The sequence below is a fragment of the Aureococcus anophagefferens genome (genome assembly GCF_000186865.1).
Source record: "Aureococcus anophagefferens unplaced genomic scaffold AURANscaffold_16, whole genome shotgun sequence".
Classification (NCBI taxonomy): domain Eukaryota; class Pelagophyceae; order Pelagomonadales; family Pelagomonadaceae; genus Aureococcus; species Aureococcus anophagefferens.
The window spans coordinates 507,381-526,959 of NW_008705576.1; the positions used below are offsets into that span (position 1 = coordinate 507,381).

Below are 19,579 nucleotides of genomic sequence, written 5' to 3' on the forward strand. Positions count from 1 at the left end.
GGGCCTCGAGGAGATCATCACCGAGAGCCGGTCGAACGGCTCGGACTCCATCGAGTCGGGCCTCGAGGAGATCATCACCGAGAGCCGGTCGAACGGCCGGAGCGTGACCTGGGACGACGACCCCCGCGACGACGAGGGGTCCGACGTCCCCGCAATGCTCGCGGCGACGGAGGCGCGCGTCGACCGCGCGGAGGCCGCCGCGGAGTACGCCGAGGGCCTCGCGGCGGAGACGGCCTTCGCGATGGAGCGGACGCTCGCGCTCGCGCAGAAGCGCCTCGACGACGCGGGCCTCGAGCTCTACCGCGCCCAGGAGACGCTCGCGTCCGAGCGCGAGGCCTGGCGCGCGGAGAAGCGCGCCCTGCTCGAGGACCTCGTGCGCGCGCGCGAGGACGCGCTCGTCGCCGTGCGGGCGGCGGCCGACGCGCGCCGCGCGGCCGCGGCCGCGGCGCCGCCGCCCGGATCGGCGCAGAAGGACCTCGACGACGCCATCGCGCGCCTGTCGCTGCTCCAGTGGCTCGACGACCCGGCCTGGCGCGACCTGCGGCCCGCGGCGGAGACGCCCGCGCCGGCGGACGCGGCGCCCGCGCCAACGTACGCGACGCCCGCGCCGGCGGCGACGACGCCCGCGCCGCGCCGCGGCGACTGGAGCGACGCGCGGGCGCCGGCGGCGACGACGCCCGCGCCGGCGGCGGACACGCCCGCGCCGCGCCGCGGCGGCTGGAGCGACGCGCGGGCAGCGCCGGAGACGCCGCCGCCGCTCGAAGCCGACCCGAGCCGCAGCCTCGAGTCCCTCGTCGAGGAGGTCAAGCGGTGCGCCGCGAAGCTCTCGCGCCAGTCCGAGTCGCCCCTCAGCGACGCCGCGCCGGGGGCCTATTAGCCACCTATCGCGTGAAGACCAGAAGCCGGTTGTTCGCGGGCATGGGCACGACGTCGGCGAGGGCGTAGCCGTGGGCCTCGGCGCGCGCGGCGACGTCCGCCGTGTCGCGGACGCCCCAGGCCTCGTCCTGCGCCCGGAGCCGCGCGTCGAAGGCCTCGTTGGACTCGGAGACGTGCGCGCCGCCGACGGCGAAGGGCCCGTAGGCGAAGAGCGTCGCGCCCGCGGCGGCGGAGCCGCGCAGGATGCCCTCGGCGACGGCCCAGGGCGCGATGTGCATCACGTTGCAGCAGACGACCGCGTCGAAGGCGCCGGCCGCGGCCCAGGGGTCCGCCGCCGCGTCGAGGGCGAGCGGTTCGAGGACGTTGTCGAGGCCGTGGGCGTGCGCCTCGATGGACGCGAAGACCGCGGCCAGGTCGCCGTAGGGCGGCGCCTCGGGGCCCGGCGACCCGCCGGCGTACTCGGTGGGCTGGAACGACACGCGCGGGAACGTTCGGGCGAAGTGCGCGACGTGCTGCCCGGAGCCGCTCGCGATCTCGAGGCAGCGCGCCTCGGCGCCGCTCGCGAACGGCTCGTAGCGCGCGAGCACCTCCGCGATGGGCTGCTTGTTGCGCTCCGCCGAGGGAGACACGATCATGCTCCGCGACCGCCGCCAGGAGTACCAGGCCGCCACCAATGGCTTCAGGAGCATGTAATCGTTGCCGCGAAGCCTCGGAGACGGTCGACTGTGGTCTCAGAGACGCGCAAGGGCGTCCATGCCTTGATTGAGCCAGTGGTTTCTACCTCTCCGTTCAAGAAAAATAAAATGTTTGGGAATTGAAATTGCGCCTCAATATTATTATTATTATTGGTGATTTAGCGTCGGAGGAGCCGCATGCCCAAGAGCACACACGGCCTGTAGGCCTCGGACGGAAGAAGTTGAAGTAGGTGGGGCAGCTGCCCCCCAGCAGGGGCCGAAGGCCCACGGGGGGAGGATCAGCCTCCCCGGCGCCACAAGTGGCGAAGCCCCGAAGGGCGAGAAAAATAATCAATATGGTGCATGTTCTCCAAGTGCGGGCCATCCAGCCGCACGAAGCGTGAGCCAAGGAATCTGACCGTCTAATTTTTTCGCGAATCGACTTCGATACGGCTGAGAACGGCTCCCCTGCGCCCAGGAGCGCCGTCCATAAGCTACCCTGGCCAAAAAAACAACGTTTTGCCCCCGCGACCGCCGAAGCCCGGTACATCGACGCGATAGAGCTGAGCTTCGGCAGCTTCTGCAGCGCAATGGGCCGCCTCTCAGGGTCTTCGGACGTCGACACGCCCTTCAAAGCTCGAGTCTCGCGGGAGTTTCAACGTCGTGGCGGCGCGGACACGCGCGGTGCGGCGGCTCAGACGGCGCGAGCGTTTGACATGCGCGACAGCGGCGCGGCGTCGCGCGTGAAGCGGTACGACGAGGAGATTCGGACCAACGACGCGCGGCGGAAGACTGGGGGTGTCGTTCGGTACCTCCTCGGCGCGTCTAGGGCTCCTACAATGTCCGTATTCCCCAAACATTTTATTTTTCTTGAACGGAGAGGTAGTGGTTGAGGTAAATTTGTAAAACTTGACTCGCCGAATCGGCATGGCTGCGACTCTCCGATAGGCCGTAGCAACCAGCAAATAACACCATGACCACCGCCACCATGGAATCCAAGAGCTCCGGCAACGAAAAAACCCAGCTCCTCGAGCGCATCGCCCGGGAGCGCGCCGCGGCGGACCGCGAGCGGTCCGGGTCCCGGCCGCCCCAGCAACCAGCCCCGCGGCGCAGCAAGCGCCTCCAGACGTCGCGGCTCACGCCCGTGCTCGTGATCCTGCTCTACGTCGCCACGTCGGCGGCCAACGCGCTGACCTTCAAGCGCATGACGGACGTCTACGCCGACGCGGAGTTCTTCGCGAGCCAGTGGAACGTGCTCCTCTACACGGCGATGGCGCTCTTCGTCGTCGCCAGCAAGGCCTACCGCGAGCCGACCTTCCTCAAGACGCAGCGCGCCTGCTTCGGCTGGCACCAGATCGTCATCATGGCCATGCTCGACAGCGTGTCCAGCGTCTGCTCGACGATCGGCGGCGCGAACACCGCCGGCGCCGTCCAGAACCTCATCAACCAGACGCTCATCCCCATGACTTTAGTCATGTCCGCGGGCTGCCTCGGGAGCACCTACTCGCCGCGCCAGATCTCCGGCGCGGCGATCATCCTCGCGGGCGCGTGCTGGGCCGTGTCGTCCGCGGGCGGCAAGGGCGACGCGTCGACGACGTGGGCGGGCGCGCTCGTCTTCACGGTGGGCATCCTGCCGAGCGCCTACAGCAACGTCTACAAGGAGGGCGTCTTCAACCTGAGCGTCAAGGCGCGCGCGGCGGACGTCTTCTACCTCACGACGGTGATCTCGGGCCTGCAGGTCTTCCTCGGGTTCCTCATGGTGCCGTTGCTGCCCCTGCCCGCCTTCGGCGGCACGCCCCTGGGCGACGTGCTCCCGCAGCTCGGCCGGGGCTTCGCCTGCTTCGCGCCCACGGGCGTCTGGGCGCGCGACTCGTCGCCCATCCGCGAGGCCCTGTTCGGCGACGACGACAAATACGACGCGTACGCGGACCGGCTCTTCGCGCCGAAGCCGCCGTCCCACGACCTCTGCGACGAGGGCTTCGTGGCCATGATGGCCTACGTATTGGTCAACTTTGGCTACAACATTTTGCAGCTGCTCATCTGCCAGCACTCGTCCGCGGCGACGTTGGTCATGGCGACGGCGCTCGCGCTGCCGGCGACGTCGCTCATGTTCTCGTCGAAGCGGCTCGTGGGCCGCGACGCCATGCCCTACGGGCGGTCGGACCTCGTCGGCCTCCTCGTCGTCGTCGTCGGCTTCGTCGTCTACTCCGCGGCGAACCCGGACGAGGACGGCGTCATGCCGCCGCAGGCCGCCGCGGGGTCGACGATCTACGTGCGCCGCCCGCGCGCGGACAGCGACCCGCCGACGCCCGCCGTGCTCCGCGCCTCCGACGCCCGCGGCCTCTCCCCGGGCATGCCGCGCCGCGCGCGGGCGACGTCCTTCGACACGCGGCACCACGTCTCCAGCCCGGGCGACCTCATCACGCTCGAGCTCAAGCGAGGCGCGCCGCCGAAGGGCGACGACGCCAACGTGTAACGTGTGTCGCTTCGACGTTAGGTTCGTGGTGTTCGCCGCCGACGGGCGCCACCGCGCCACGTCCGCCGCCGCCCGTCGATCCGGCGGACCGCGCGCTTCGCGCGTTACGTCCGCCGCCACCAGTCGATCCAGCGGACCGCGCTCTTCGTCGCCGCGAGGGACTCGGCGAACGCGTCGACGAGGGCCTGCTGCTTCTCGTAGAGCGCGAAGCCGTCCCCCTCCCCCTCGAGCGCGGCCTCCGCGTACTCACGGCAGCGGCCCTTCGCGTCGTCCGTTGCCGACGCGCGGACGGCGACGTGGAGGTGGTGCATGGCGAGGTCGAGCGCGTTCGGCCGCCGGTCGGGGTCGCCGACGGCCGCGTCGGGGAAGAGCGGCCACGCGAGCCCCGCGGCGACGCGCGATATGGCCCGCCGCATGAGGGCGACCTGCTCGGAGTCGACGCGCGACAGAATCTCCGCGAGGCGCGGCAGCTCCCGGACGTCCAAAATGATCGACGTCGCGCCCTGAGAAGGCCAGTTCCAGGGCCAGACGTCGCGCTGGTCCTTGGCGCTGACGTAGCTGTGGCTCCGGGGCTCCGACGACGACAGCACGGGGATCGCGCCGGCCAAGAGGCTGTCGACGATGCCCTTGCGGACCGCGCTGTGGCCGCAGGGCTGGAGCGCGAAGGTCGAGTTGCGGTAGGCCGCCTCGTAGTAGCCCGCCGCGGGCAGGGACAGGCGGCAGGCGTCCCAGGCGTCGCAGGCGTCGTGGAACGCCTCGCGCGCGCCCGACGGGTCCGTGAGCGCGTCCTTGTCCCAGACCGAGAAGAAGCCCGACGCGAGCCAGCGCCGGTCGCCGGCCCCGAACCAGGCGTCGCCCCAGGTCTTCGAAGAGGCGTAGGGGAGGAAGCTCTGGTAGGGCAGCGGGTGGACGCTCGCGCAGAGGCGGTTGAAGTCGTACTGCGACTCGAGCACGAGGCGCTGCGCGCCGCGGAACCCGCTCCACCGGTAGGCGCAGTCCTCGAGCGCGCCGTACTGCTCGAGCTGGCGCAGCTGGTCCTTCTTCTTGCGGTCGCCGGCGAGGTGCCAGGCGCGGCCCACGACGAAGAAGTGGTCGCGGCGCCCGTTGCGCCGGAGGTACGACGTCGCGCCGTCGTGGAACGTCCGCAGGTGGTCGCGCCAGATCGGGCCGACGGCGCGGCACCACTGCTCCCGCGTGAGCTTCTGGCGCTGGAGCGTCGTGTCGATGAAGTGGTCCGGGATGAAGAAGAGGTCCGCTTCCTTCGGGTCGTCGACGCGGTTTGGATAGTTTTCGAAGAGCGACCGGTGGATCGTCAACCCCAGCGCGTGCTGCGAGAAGCCCGCGTGGACGCAGGACCCGGGGATGGATTCGTCGCAGGGCGCGCCGGCCGTCGCCGCCTTGTAGCGGCCGACGCCCGCGGCCGACGGCCGCCACTCGGAGCCGTGGATATTGCGCGCGGAGCCGTGGCTATCGCGCGCGGACCACGTCTCGTTCCGGCGGTTCTCGCCCATGAGGCCGCCGGCGAAGTCGAAGTAGGACGCGTTCGGGGGCAGCTTCTTGACGCCCGGGACCGCCGAGAGCACGGCGCGCATGTCCGCGAACGCGGGCGGGAACGGGTAGACGAAGACGCGCGGCAGGTCCAGGTCGCCGACGCGGTCGTCCGGGCCGTCGAGCCACGCGCGCACGGCGTCGCGCTCGGCCGCCGTCCAGTTGGGCGAGCCCCGGGGCATGGGCCGCTCGAAGGGCCGGCGCAGCGCCGCGTCCGTCGTCGCGCACCAGCCGTCGCCGAGCTGGTCGCCCGCGCCGCACCACTCGGCCGCGACCCGCGCGACGGCGAGGCCCAGCAGGCGCCTCATGGCGTCATCGCGCGGGGCTGCGTCCGAATATTTTTATCATCGTGGCTTCTTGCAGGCCCCGGGCGGCGGCAACAAGCCATGCTTGCATGTGCAATAATCCGAAGGGAGAAACGCTGCCCCAAAAGTTCCAAGGGCTGGCGGCCGTCCGTCGGCGCCGGCCATGGACTACCTCTGCTGCTCGGAGCAGAGCAGCCGCCTCGACGGCGAGGACTTCCTCGAGACGAAGCTGCGGCGGCACCCGAGCATCGCCGGCGTCGTCGTCTCGGAGCTGGACCCGTCGAGCCCGACGCTCTGCGCGACGACCTGCGCGGGCTACGCGACGCGGCCGCCGTCGGGCCGCGACGACGAGGCCGGCGGCGTGCTGATGGCGCCGGAGCTGTCCTTGCAGGTCGGCGACCTGTCGAAGACCGTCGCCGCGGCCTTTGCGCTCGAGGTCTTCGCGGAGCGGGGGTTCGACGTCGACGCGCCGGCGAACGCGCAGCTCCGGGAGCTCCACAGCGACTTCGTGCTCGGGGGCTCGAACGACGACGCGGCGGGCTGGGCCGAGGACGTCACGCTGGGCCAGCTCTGCGAGCACACGGCGCTCGGGGCCTACTCCGTGCCCGGCATGCGCCCCGGCGAGCTCCCGGGGCCCATGCAGCTGCTCCGGGCCGCGCGCGACTCCAAGCCCATGCTCGTGGACCGGCCGCCGGGCATCGAGTTCAAGTACGGCGATCTGGGCTACCTCGTGCTCGAGATGATCCTCGAGCTGATCCTGCGGCAGCCCGTGCGCTACGCGATCAAGCCGTTCCTGCGGAAGCTCGGGTTGCAGGGCTACACGTTCTACTCCGCGTCCAACGACCAGGTCGACGGCTACGCGGACGACGGCGGGCGCGTCGAGCCCCACGGGGGCCTGGTCTACCCGCCGCTCGCGACGGGCGGCCGCTGCCCGGCGCCCGTCTACGCGCACTTCCTCTGGCACCTCGCCCGGGCCTACGCCGTCGACGACGACGCGGCGCCCATCTCGCGGGCCACGGCGGCGCGCATGCTCGGCGAGAGCCACCTCGTCGACGGCGGCGCCGTCGACGACCTCGGCGCGCGCGCGGGGCTCGGCGTCTTCGTCCTCGACTGCGGGCCCAACAAGGTCATGGCGCACCAGGCGGCGACGGAGGGCTTCCGCGGCATCTACGTCGTCTGCTTCGACGGCCCCGCGGCGGCCAGCGGGCCGTCGGGCTTCGTCGTCCTCGCGAACGGCGACGAGCAGGCGTCCTTCCTCCTCGCCGACGTCTGCCAGTCCATGCTCCGCAAGCTCGACTGGGACGGCCTCGACCTCAGCAAACTGGAGAACCCGGCCTACGCGGCGGACATGATCAAGCACACGCCCAAGGAGCTCGTCGCCAACACGTCCTACAAGGAGCTCGTCTTCAAGGCCTTCGCCCCGGCCTCGGCGGCCTGAGGTGGAGGCGGCGCGGGAGACGCGTAAGCAGCTGCAGGCGGGTGCGTGCCCTGCACTTGCAGGCAAGTTGACCAAGACTTTGCATCGAGACCTTCGGCATGACGAGGACGCAGCTCGCACGGCCGTCATCGATGTCCGCCGTCGTCCGCCTCGTCACATCTCTCGCACGGCCGTCATCGATGTGCGCCATATTCCGCCTCGTCGCCGTCGCCGCCCTGACGGCGGCGCTCCAGCAGCCGCAGCCGTTCTGGCCGCCGGCGGCGACGCGGGACTGCGCGCGCTGCCGGCCCCTGGGCATGGGCGAGTTCGGCGGCGCCCCCGCGCTCTTCCTCGCGTACCGCGGCGGCGGCGACCGCGCGCTGGCCGTGGCCGTGGGCCGCGACGCGGCGCTCGCCATGGAGCGCGCCTGCCGCGGCGAGGCCGTGGGCAAGGTCGCCACGCTCAGCGTCGCGCAGGGCCTCGTGAACCGCGACGGCGGCGTCTTCGACAACCTCCCGTACGAGCTGGCGCCGACGGCCTTCGCGAAGAAGGATCTCTTCGACCGCGTCAAGGGCAAGGACTGGCCCGGCCGCTCCCTGACGCCGGGCAACGTCGTCGACGGGCTGCTCGAGCGCTGGGGCGCCGCGCCCCGCGACCGGGGCGACGACGGCGGCGGCGGCGATATCGCGCCGCCGTACCGCGGCGCCTACGGGTTCCGGCCCGCGGAGGAGTCTGAGGCGGACCGCGCCTTCGCGGGCTACGCGAGCCCCTACGCGCTCCTCCTCGAGGCCATCGGGGACATGCTGAACTGCGACGTCGCGGAGGTGCTCTTGGAAGACGCGTGCCCGCTCGACGACGTCTTCGAGCTCGCGGGCGCCGTCAAGCTCGTGGAGCGGGGCGGCGGCGGCGTTCACGTCGTCGACTGCTACGCCGACGAGGCGCTCGGCCTCGCCCTGGCCGCGCAGTGCGCCGTCCACGCGGGCCGCGACGTCGTCGACGCGTGCGGCGTCGCGCCGACTTTTGGCCTCGAGCGGCGCACGGCCGTCGCGCCGCTGAAGCTCCGGCTCCGCGCGGACGACGACCGGCCGCGCGCGTCGGCCTCGGACCGCGGCGGCGCCAAGCCCGAGGAGGTCCGGTCGGGCGCCGACTACGAGGCGCTGTCCGTCGACGACAAACTCCGGTGCCTCCTGGCGTCCGACGAGTTCGAGCGGCGGCGGGAAACGCTGCCGCGGCCGCGGGCCCTCGCGGACGACGCCGACGGCCCCGTGGACGCGCTGCTGCTGCCGCTCGTCGACGAGATCGTACGGCGCGAGGTCCGCATCGAAGCGGCGCTCCGCGACGGCGACGTCGGCGGCGCCGCGCGGTTGATCGCGGGCAAGTCGGACCGCCACAAGGCCCGCGACCGCGCCCGGGCCGCGTCGGCCGGCGGCGACCTGGCCGCGGAGGCGTCCGCGCGCACCGAGGACGCCATCCTCACGGCGATCCGCGCGGACGTCACGCAGGAGCCCGGGAGCTACGACCCCTACCTGGACCAGGACCGCTGGTACGAGGAGCAGCGGCGCCGGCTCTCCTAAGGCTCGTTATCGCGGTGGTGGCGCGCGGCGAGCGCAGGCGCGCAGCCCGGCCCGCCGGCGATCTCCAGGCAGCTCGTCCGCGGGAGGATCGCCAGCACGTTGAGCGCGCACGAGTAGACGATGCCCACGGCCACGAGGATGACGGAGAACCAGGCGTAGCGGTCCCGCCGCTCCCAGGTCGCCTTGCGCTCCTGCGCCTCGGCCTTCTGGTCCGGCAGCAGCGGCAGCGTGAGGCACGAGAGGAACGTGAACCCGTAGCTCACGACGAACGACAGCGCGACGACGTCGCGGAAGCGGGCCGAGTCCTCGACGTAGTTGTCCCGGAGCGACAGCGACGGCGTGAAGAGGCCGAAGAGCTGGTTCGAGATGGCCTGCGCGAAGGGCGTGCCGATGTTGTACGTCGTCGTCAGGAGCCCGTAGACGATGCCCTCGTCGCCGCCGTCGGCCATCTCGACGATGACGAACGTGGACACGACGAAGTTGATTGCCGCGGGGATCTCCGTGAGCACGGCCTCGCCGAGGTAGAAGTACTGGTTCCGCACGACGCCGTAGATCGTGCAGAAGGAGAACGGCATGTCGACGACGTTCAGGAACACGGACGTCACGAGCACCATGCACCGCCAGCTCTTGTGCAGCAGGCGCCGCTTCACGAGCAGGAGGCCGAACGTGAACAGCACGAGCCCCACGAGCGAGAACGTCGCGTTCTGGAGCGCCTTGACGCCCGCCCACTCCTGCTTGACCTCGGGCCCCGCCGTCGTGAAGATGGACCCGACGAGCGGCGTCAGGAACTGGTAGAGCACGCAGTAGAACATGGCCTTGGACCGCAGCAGGCTCCAGACGGACCGGCGGTACTGCGAAAAGGTCACCGTCGCCTTGACGCGCGCCGTCAGGTTCGGCGTCGCCTCCACGGGCAGCGCGCGCGGCTCCGCCCGCGGCTCGCGGACGTAGCAAAAGGACACGGGCACCATCGCCGTCGCGACGGCCGCGAACGCCGCGGCGACGCCGTTGAGCGACAGCCCCCGGTCGAAGGACCCGTTGTACATCCAGCCGTTCATCGCCAGGCCGACGAAGGCGACGGCCGCGATGTTGCCCACGCTCCGCACGAGGTACACCGACGTCTGCGTGTGGCCCCGGCGCTCCGGGGACTCGCGCCGCGCGAGCGTCACCGTGAGGCCGTCCGCGGCGACGTCGGAGACGCAGTAGCCGAAGCTCGCGACCATCATCCAGAACGCGAAGGGCGCGCCCGCGACCGCCGCCGCCGGGTTGCAGGGCTCGGCGGCCTTGACGCCCCGCGCCGTCGCGATTTCCGTGACGTAGGCGCCGTCGCCGACGCACCAGTAGGGCTCGGGCAGCGGCGTCGCGGCCAGCGCCCAGAGGCTCAGCGCGCAGACGACCCAGCCTAAGACGATGTAGGGCCGCCGCCGCTCGCCGCCGATGGGCACGCAGTCGTTGACGGCGCCGAACAGAAACTTGAAGGACCAGGGCAGCGCGACGATCGTCGACGCCGTCGCGTAGACGTAGGCCTCGACGTTGAGGTAGCCGAGGAAGAAGCCGTACATCGTCGACGGCAGGCCGCCGTAGACGACGCCCACGGCGAAGTACTGCGCGTAGAGGCCGAAGCGCAGGCGCCCCTCGCGCGCGGCGCGCGCGCCGTCGCGCGCCGCGGCGCCCGCGCCGGGCTTTGCGGCCGCGACGAGTTTTCGCAGCGACGCGGGCGACGCGCGCGCGTCCGGCGACGCGACGGCGTCGAAGGACCGCGCGCGGGACCGCGGCGACTGGAGCAGCGGGCTCGCCTCGCCGTCGCGCGACCGCCAGCGCTGCAGCACGGACGCGAGGCGCGCCGGCGACCAGGTCGGCGCCGCGGGCTGCTGCCGCCGCAGCGCGCCGGACAGGCTCGCCGGCGACTTGCCGCCGATGCGGCTCATCGCTGCGGCGGCCGGCGCTGGACCGGATCCACGTGCGGCCGCGGGCGCTGGGCCGGATCCAACTGCTGCGGCCGCGGGCGCTGGGCCGGATCCAGCTCCAGACCACTGTCCAGACCGCGATTTACGAGCCCTCGCCTCCTGGTAGTTGATGTCAACGTGCCCTCAAGACGCTTAGACACACTCATCAGATCTCATCATCGCCGGAGCTTGGGCTTGGGCTTCTGGATCTGGCTGTCGTCGAGGCCCGCGTCGCGGAGCGCGCGGCGCTCCGAGGGCCGCAGGCCCCGGCGCTTCTTCTCGTTCGGGTCGACGACCGCGACGGGCACGAGGGACGCGTTGTCGTCGACGAGCGGGTTCACGATGACGGGCTTGAGGTGCGCCGCGGGCATCCAGCACTCGACGAACTCCTCGCCGCCGCGCGCCTCGGCGATGGCCTCGTACGTGTGCGTGCCCTTGTAGCTCAGCACCTCGTTCCGACTCAGCTTCAGCCACCTGTCCTTGACGACCTCGACCTCGACGCAGCACCACTTGCCCTTGACGCCGAAGGTGAAGGGCTTGGAGCCGTCGCGGTTCGCCGCGAGGGGGCTCGACTTGACGACGACGCCGGACCTGCGCGCGCGGCCTCGCGAGGACGGTCCTCGGGGGGGGAAACAAAGGACGCCGCGGCCGCGCTCGATCTCGACCTTGTAGTGCAGGCTCACGGCCTTGATCGTCGACCGCGAGTCGAGCTTCGTCGGGTCGACGACGAAGAGCGTCTCCATGTCGACGCCGACGACGTCCCGGATCAGCTCCCGCGGCGCGAAGAGGACGCCGTCGGCGCCTGCGCGAGAAAAGAGAGATTCGACGTCGCTTCAACGTGAGCGTTCCGCGCGCGCGCGCGTTCCGGGAAAAGCATCCACGCTTCGAGGCCGTTCCAAGAGATGGTCGCTCGTCCCAAAATCAGCCGAAACGAGTGGGAAACGGCCGAGAGAGAAGTTGGGCACGTCGCGCTCGTTTCCCGCGCCGGCCGGCGCCCGCGAGGTGCGCGGCCATGGGGTCGATGGCGTCGCGCTTCGGGTTCGCGTTGTAGCTCTTCGCGAAGGCCTTGACCTGCGACGACGGCGTCGCGCGGGTGCGCGGGGGCCCTCGCGGCGCCGGACGCGCGCGAGCTTGGCGCAGGGCTTGTCGAGCCACGCCGGCGGGATCGTGAGCTTGATCGTGAGCCGGCTGCCGTCGTCGGCGTCGCCGCCGTTCTGCTTGTAGGCGAGGTAGACCTGCTTCGGCCGCTCCGCCGGCGCCTCCTCGACGGGCGTCGGGTTCGCGCGCTCCTCGCGGAGCCGCTCGAGCAGCGCGTCGCGCTCGCGCTCCTTCCGCTCCTGCAGCTCCTTCTTCCGCAGGTCGTCGGCGCCGATGGCGTTGACGATCTTGTAGCGGTCCGCCGCCGACGGGAACTTGCCCTTCTCCGGCGCCATGGCGCGGGCGGAACGGCGGAAGACGACACGGAGAGGCGGCGGGGCTGCTGGGTGTCGAGCTTCAACAAAACTTTGGCGGCCAAGTTGAATCGGCGCCCAAAAATTTCTCTGTGCGCAGGTGGTCGAAACTCGCCACGCCGACCGCCCCTCGCGCCGTCGACACGCCCCCGGGGGTCCGGGGTCCGTCCCACGCGTTCGGCCGAGCGGCACAGGAGTCACAGACGAACCCCCCCGACTTTAGAGAGCGTAACGAAGCGTCGAAGCGAGGAACGGCGAAAAGATGCGCCGCGCCCTGTTCGCCCTCGTGCTCCCCCTCGCCGCGGCCCTCGCCGCCGGGGCCCCGTGTAAGGCCGCCACGCGCAAGTTCTGCAAGGGCGTCAAACCTGGAAAAGTCGGCGATGCCAAGGCCGCGCGGCGCTGCGAGCGGGCCGAGTACGCCGAAGCGTGCGCCGCGTGCGGCCGGTGTAAAAAAACCACCACCCCGACGGACCGGGCGGTCTGCAAGGAGGCGCGCGGCAAGAAGAGTTGCAAAAAGGTCAAGCGCGGGGAGACGGACAAGAAGTGCGAGAAGTCAAAGTACAGGGACCGGTGCCCGGCGTGCGGCGTCTGCGGCTATTGCGGCGACTCGAAGGCGTGGCGCTACCGCGAGACCTCCGAGTTCGACGTCGGCAAGAAGAAGTGCCGGCACCTCGCGAAGAAGGCCAACAAGATGGTCGCGAAGGGCAAGAAGTACGACAAGGCGCTCAAGAAGGCGTGCAAGGTCGTCGGGCTCGACGGGACGCGCGGCCGCGACGCGTGCCCCGACACCTGCGGCACGCCCCTCGACGCCGCGACCTGCGCCGACCACATGCCGACGCCGCGGCCGACGCCGCGGCCGACGCCGCGGCCCACAGGCCCCTCGAAGACGTGCTTCGACGCGGACGGCGACGGCTGGCCTGGCGCCGGCTGCGACCAGGGCAGGACAAGAGAGCGAAATTCCCAACTTCAAAGGCTCCTATCTCGGCCGTTTTCCACTCGTTTCGGCTGATTTTTGGACGAGCGATCATCTCTCGGAACGGTCTCGAAGCGTGGATGCTTTTTCCGGAACGCGCGCGCGCGGAACACTCACGTTGAAGCGACGTTGAATCACCCTTTTGCTGCCCAGGCTGCGACTGCCACGCGGACTGCGCGACGTGCCGGGGCGGCGCCGTCGAGGACGACGACCCGCCGGTGGCCGTCTACCAGTGCGCCACGTGCCGCCACGGCGACCTCCACGCCGTCATGACCGATCCTGGGACCGGCGCGAACTACTCGACGTGCGGCCGGACGTCCTTCTACCGGCCGGGCAAGCCGAACGCCGGCGGCGCCTGCCACCACACCTGCGAGACCTGCGGCTTCAGCTTCAACCCGCTGGGCCCCGACGAGTGCGTCACGTGCCCGCGGGGCCGCGCGTTCGCGGAGACCGCCGCCGCCGACCCCGACCGCGGGACGCCGGCGACGGGCTCGTGCGTCCCGGCGCCGACGCCGAAGCCGACGCCGGCGCCGACGCCGGCGCCGACGCCGGCGCCGACGGGCCTCTCGGCGTCCTGCTACATCACGCCGGACACCTTCGCGTTCAACGACACGTGCGCGTGTCACGAGACCTGCGCGACGTGCGGCTTCTACGCGCCCGCCGGCGCCGGCGCGCCCGCCGCGGCGGCGTTCGACGCGTGCCTCTCCTGCCACGCCGACGTCGAGCTCCTGCCCTGGCGCGAGACGGGCTTCGACGACACGGGCTTCGCCGCCACGGGCACCTGCGGCTACACGGCGTTCGCGGCGCCGGCCGTCCCCGCGGCCGGCGCGTGCCACGAGTCGTGCTACTCGTGCCTCGGGTCGACGGCGACCTACGACGAGCCGGACCGCTGCCTCGCCTGCCCCGGCGGCGGGGCCCTGGCCGTCGTCCGCAACGACACGGCGTTCCCGACGGGCACGTGCGGCGGCGTCAAAACCGCGACCGTCTTCGTGCTCGTCCAGTTCTCGTTCGTCTTCGAGGCGCTGGACGCGGCGGCGTTCAACGGCGACGCGGACGCGGTCGCGGCCTTCACGGACGCGCTCGTGGACCAGCTCGACAGCGTCGTCAACGCCACGCAGGTCGCGGACGTCGTCGCCGTCGACGTCGTCCGCGACGACGCGCCCGCCGTCGCCGTCGCCTTCGACGTCGCCGTCGACGCGGTCGTCGCCGCGGGCGCGAGCTTCAACGTCACGGCCGCCGCGGCCGCCGTCGCGGCGGGCGTCAAGGCGGAGCTCTTCGGCGCGCTCGACGACGCCGCGTTCGCGGCCGCCATCGAGGAGGCCGTCGACCAGACCGGCGCGTCGCTCGACGTCACCGCGTCCAAGGACGAGCCGTTCCTCGCCCACGACTACTCCCCCACGCGCTCCCCGACGCTGACGCCGACGTCCGAGCCGACGGGCCCCTCCGCGGCCTGCTTCGCGCGCCTCCCCGGCGGCGACGTCGCCGCGAACGTCACCGCCGACGAGGGCGGCTGCGCGTGCCACGCGACCTGCGAGACGTGCGGCGTCTACGGCGCCGACTTCGCCGCCGCGTGGCCCGGCGTCGCGGCGCCGGCCGCGGGCGCGGCCGACGCGTGCCTCAGCTGCGCCGACGACGACGCGCCCTTCGTGGCCTGGCACGCCAACGGGACCGCGGCGCTCGGCGGCACGTGCGGCGCGGTCGCCTTCGCCGCGCCGGCGGCGCCCATCGCCAACGGCACGTGCCACGCGACCTGCGCGGCCTGCCTCGGCGACGCCGGCGCGGAGACCGGCGCGCACGACGCGCCGGACCGCTGCGTCGCGTGCGCCGGCGGCGCCGCGCTCGCCGTCGTCTACCCCGCCGACGAGCTCGCCGCCGCCTACAACGCGAGCGTCGGCCTCTTCGCCGGCGCGGGCACCTGCAACGGCACCGTCGTCGACGACGTCCGCGTCCGTTTGGAGGCGTGGATCTCCTTCCTCGGGCTCGACGCGGCCGCGTTCAACGCCGACTCGGCGAGGGTCGCGGCCTTCAAGGCCGCGGTCGCCGTCGCCGTCGCCGTCGTCTTCAACGCCACGGCCGTCACCGACGTCGTCGCGACGACGACGGTCGACAACCACCGGCTCCAAGTCGACGACTCGGCCGTCGCCTTTGCCGCGACGGTCCACACGGTCGTCGTCGCCGACGACGTCGCCGCCGAGGCGGACGCCATCGCGGCCGCCTTCCGGGCCCAGCTCACGGCGGCCATCAACGACACCCGCGTCGCCGAAGACCTCGCCGAAGCCGTCGGCGCGGAGTCCCTGAACGTCACCGCGTCGCTCGCGGCCGCCGCGGCCGCGACCGCCACCGACGCGTCGCCGACGCCCGCGCCGACGGCCGCCCCGACGTCCGCGCCCACGGCCGCGCCCACGGCCGCTCCCTCGGCCGCTCCCTCGGCCGCCCCGACGGCCGCGCCGACGGCCGCCCCCACGGCCGCGCCCACGGCCGCTCCCTCGGCCGCTCCCTCGGCCGCCCCGACGGCCGCGCCGACGGCCGCCCCCACGGCGGCGCCCACGGCGGCTCCCTCGGCCGCTCCCTCGGCCGCGCCGACGGCCGCGCCGACGGCCGCGCCCACGGCCGCGCCGACGGCCGGGTGATGATGGGGTCGACGACGGCGCCGACGGCCAAGCCGACGGCCGCGCCGACGGCCGCGCCGACGGCCGCGCCGACGGGGCCGTCGGCCAAGCCGACGGTCTGAGCCCACGCCCGCCCCAATTGCGTGATGCGATCCCCCCCCCCCCCGCTCGGGCAAGCACAAGGCTTGCATCGAACCGAGACGTAAGACGTATAGATCGACCCCGGCGGGCCGCGATGCACCGCGCGCGCGGGCGGCGCCCCGCGCGACGCGCTGGACGCGCGCGCGGCTCTTGGGAGTGGCGCGCCGATGGCGCCGCTCCGCCGCGGAGCTTGTCTCCGGGACGGCGGCGGGGGCCTAGTCGCGCTTCTGCTTGGCGGCCTTGTTGACGAACTCGCGGCCGACGAACTTGAGGACCTCGTCGATGGCGACGACGGCGACGGAGAAGGCGAGGACGAGGAGCCACTCGCGGCCGTCGAGGGGCACGACGTGGAAGACGGCCGCGAGGGCCGGCACGTACATGACGAGGAAGTGGAGGCCGAAGCTGAGGGCCATGGCCGCGAGGAGGTAGGGGTTCACCCAGGGCGGCTGCGACACGAGCGAGCAGTCCTCGCTGAGCGCGTTGAGCGCGTTGAACATCTCGATGGACACGAGCACGCTCAGCGACAGCGTCGACGCCTTGACCTTGCCGGCGCGGAAGTAGTCGCAGGGCGTGTCGAAGGAGACCTCGCCCGTGAGCGTCGCGTAGGACGTGGCCACGTCGAAGCCGTCCCAGGCCTCGCAGTCGCCCCAGGTCGCGAGCTGGCCGAGCGTCACCGTCGAGTGGCCGTCGCGGCTTAGGTCGATGCCGAGGAACGACGTCCGCGTGAACCAGACCGCGAAGACGCCGACGGTGGCCACACCGACGTAGGCGCCGACGACGAAGTAGCGCACGAGGATCCAGGGCGTGAGGAGCGCGTCGTCGGCCCGCCGCGGCGGCAGGACCATGTTGTCCGCGTCCGGCGGGTTGAAGCCGAGCGCCGTCGCGGGCGGGCCGTCGGTGACGAGGTTCACCCAGAGGAGCTGCACGGGGATGAGGCCCTCGGGGAAGCCCAGGGCCGCCGTGAGGAAGATGGACGCGACCTCGCCGACGTTCGAGCTGATCATGTAGCGGATGAACGCCTTCATGTTCGTGTAGATCGCGCGGCCCTCCGCGATGGCCGCGACGATGGACGAGAAGTTGTCGTCGGCGAGGACCATGTCGCTCGCCTCCTTGGCGACCTCCGTGCCCGTGATGCCCATGGCGATGCCGATGTCCGCGAGCTTGAGCGCGGGCGCGTCGTTGACGCCGTCGCCCGTCATGGCGACGACGTCGCCCCGCTCCTTGAGGAGGCGCACGATGTCCTGCTTGTGCGTGGGCTCCGCGCGCGAGAAGACGCGGCCGCCGGAGCCGCCGAGGAACGCCTTCTGGTCCGCCCTGGCCAGCCTCGCGAAGGCCGCGCCCGTGATCGACGACGCGTCGTCGGGGGGGCCGTCGAGGACGCCGATGGACGCGCAGACGGCCTCGGCCGTGAGCTTGTTGTCGCCCGTGATGACGATGACGCGGACGCCGGCGCGGCCGCAGGCCTCGATGGCGCCGGGCACCTCGGGCCGCGGCGGGTCCCGGAGGCCCACGAGCCCGACGAACGTGAGGCCCGACTCGACGGCCGCGTAGCCTTCGACGTCCTCGAGGAGTTTCGCGGCCGCGGCGGCGTCCTTCTTCGTCGCCTTCTTCGTGCCGTAGGTCGCGAGGGCGCCGAGGCCCGACCGCTTCTCCGCGAGCGCGAGCACGCGGAGCGCGCCGCCCGAGAGCCGCGCGGCCTCGGCGTCGAGCTGCTTCCGCCGCGCGGCCGTCAGCGGCGGCGTCGACCCGTCGCCGAGGCGCAGGAACGCGCAGCGGTCGAGGACCGACTCCGTCGCGCCCTTGACGTAGAGCGCGTTCGCGCCGCCGGCGTCCACGAGCACGGACATGGACTTGCGGTCGCGGTCGAAGTCGAGGAGCGCGGATCGCGGCTTCGCCGCGCGCCGCGCGTCGACGGCCGTCGACGGGCCGAAGGGCCCCGGGGGGCCGTCGGCCTTCTCCACGAGGGGCAGCAGCGCGGCCTCCGTCGGCGCGCCGACGGCCTCGACGCGGCCGTCGCCGCCGACGCGGAGCGACGCCGCGTTGCAGAGGGCCGCGACGTCGCAGAGCGCGTCGAGGGAGCCGTCGGCGCTCGAGAGCGCCAACCCGCCGTCGCGCGGGTCGTAGGACGTGCCGGCGACGTCGAGGGCGCGGGGCTTGGCCCGCGCGGACGCGCCGGGCAGCACGACGGCGACGCACGACATCTGGTTCGTCGTGAGCGTGCCTGTGTCGAAATCAAATCTTCAACCCGACTTCAATGTGCGCGTAATTGAACGGATTGCGCCGAACTCTTTCGCTGTGCTTCGAGAACTCGATGAGAGCGATCGATTCGTCCAAAAATCAGCCGAATCGACTTGGAATTGGCCGAGCTAGAGAATTCTGAAGTTTGGTCAGGACCCCCCAAACCAGTGGTTGATTTCCACACAGGAGCGTGCCCGTCTTGTCGGAGCAGATGACCGTCGTGCAGCCGAGCGTCTCCACGGAGGGCAGCTTGCGGACGATGGCGTTCTTCTTGACCATCTTGCGCGTGCCCAGGGCGAGGCACGTCGTGATGACCGTCGGCAGGCCCTCGGGGATCGCGGCGACGGCGAGCGCGACGGCGATCTTGAAGTAGTACGTGCACTTGGAGAAGGAGAAGTGGACGCCGTCGTCGTCGAAGGACACGAAGTGGGCGTAGTTGATGAGCCAGACGAGGAGGCAGACGACGCCGATGACCTGGGTCAGCGTGACGCCGAAGGCGTCGAGCTTCTTCTTGAGGGGCGTGTCGTCCTGCTCCTCGGCCGCGTCCGCGATCGCGCCGTGGATCCGCCCGATCTCCGTCGACGCGCCCGTCGCCGTGACGATGCCGACGCAGGACCCGGCGGCGACGGCCGTGCCGGAGAAGAGCATGCACTCCTTGGCCTGGATCTCGTCGCCGGCGCCGCAGAGCGCGTCCGCGTGCTTCGCCACGGCGTCGGACTCGCCCGTGAGGGACGCCTGGTCGAGGCGGACCGTCGCGCTGTGGCAGGCGACGAGCCGCAGGTCCGCGGGCACGCGGTCGCCGGTGACGAGCTCGACGACGTCGCCGGGCACGAGGTCCGCGGCTGGGAGGTCCGGGACGAGCGCGCCGTCGCGGTACGTCTTCGCGTGCTCGCTCTGGAGCTCCTTGAGCGCCTCGAGCGCGCGCTCCGCGTTCGACTCCTGCCAGACGCCGACGACGGCGTTGAGCACGAGGATGAGCACGATGACCGCGGGCTCGACGAACGCCGCGAACCCCTCGTCGCCGTCGCCGCCGAAGTACGCGAGGCCGAAGGACACGGCCGCCGCCGCGAGGAGCACCTTGACGAGGACGTCGTCGAACTGCTCGAGGACGAGCCGCCAGAGGGGCGTCGGGTCCTCCTTGGCGAGCTCGTTGGGGCCGTGGACGGCGCGGGCCTTGGACGCCGCGGCGGTCGTCAGGCCCTTCGCGACGGACGTCTTGAGGTGCTTGGCCGTCGCCGCGACGGTCGACGCCCAGGGGGCGAATTGCGCGGGGGGCATGGCGTCCGAGTGAGCGGGCGAGCGGGTCCACGCGACAACAGCTCAAGATCTCAGCGATTTCCACGGGGATGCGATG

The 19,579-nt window shown here is 72.0% G+C and overlaps 3 protein-coding genes across 3 annotated transcripts; all 3 read right to left on the reverse strand.

The window, feature by feature from the left end:
* Positions 1–881: 881 nt before the first annotated feature.
* AURANDRAFT_29454 (hypothetical protein) lies at positions 882–1,511 on the reverse strand (the record flags this gene model as incomplete). The annotated part of the gene is made up of 1 exon (XM_009040739.1): positions 882–1,511. One exon carries the CDS (start codon positions 1,509–1,511, stop codon positions 882–884), a length of 630 nt encoding a protein of 209 aa, XP_009038987.1.
* Positions 1,512–2,849: 1,338 nt separating this feature from the next.
* On the reverse strand, positions 2,850–12,246 carry AURANDRAFT_65688 (hypothetical protein; the record flags this gene model as incomplete). The annotated part of the gene is made up of 9 exons (XM_009040738.1): positions 2,850–2,988; positions 3,055–3,191; positions 3,267–3,545; positions 4,164–5,877; positions 8,982–10,933; positions 11,110–11,404; positions 11,429–11,615; positions 11,779–11,884; positions 11,935–12,246. The coding sequence occupies 9 exons, from the start codon at positions 12,244–12,246 to the stop codon at positions 2,850–2,852; spliced, it is 5,121 nt and encodes a 1,706-aa protein (XP_009038986.1).
* Positions 12,247–16,202: 3,956 nt separating this feature from the next.
* Positions 16,203–19,503, reverse strand: AURANDRAFT_29439 (hypothetical protein; the record flags this gene model as incomplete). Its single annotated transcript, XM_009040737.1, has 2 exons — positions 16,203–18,208; positions 18,408–19,503. 2 exons carry the CDS (start codon positions 19,501–19,503, stop codon positions 16,203–16,205), a joined length of 3,102 nt encoding a protein of 1,033 aa, XP_009038985.1.
* Positions 19,504–19,579: the final 76 nt, after the last annotated feature.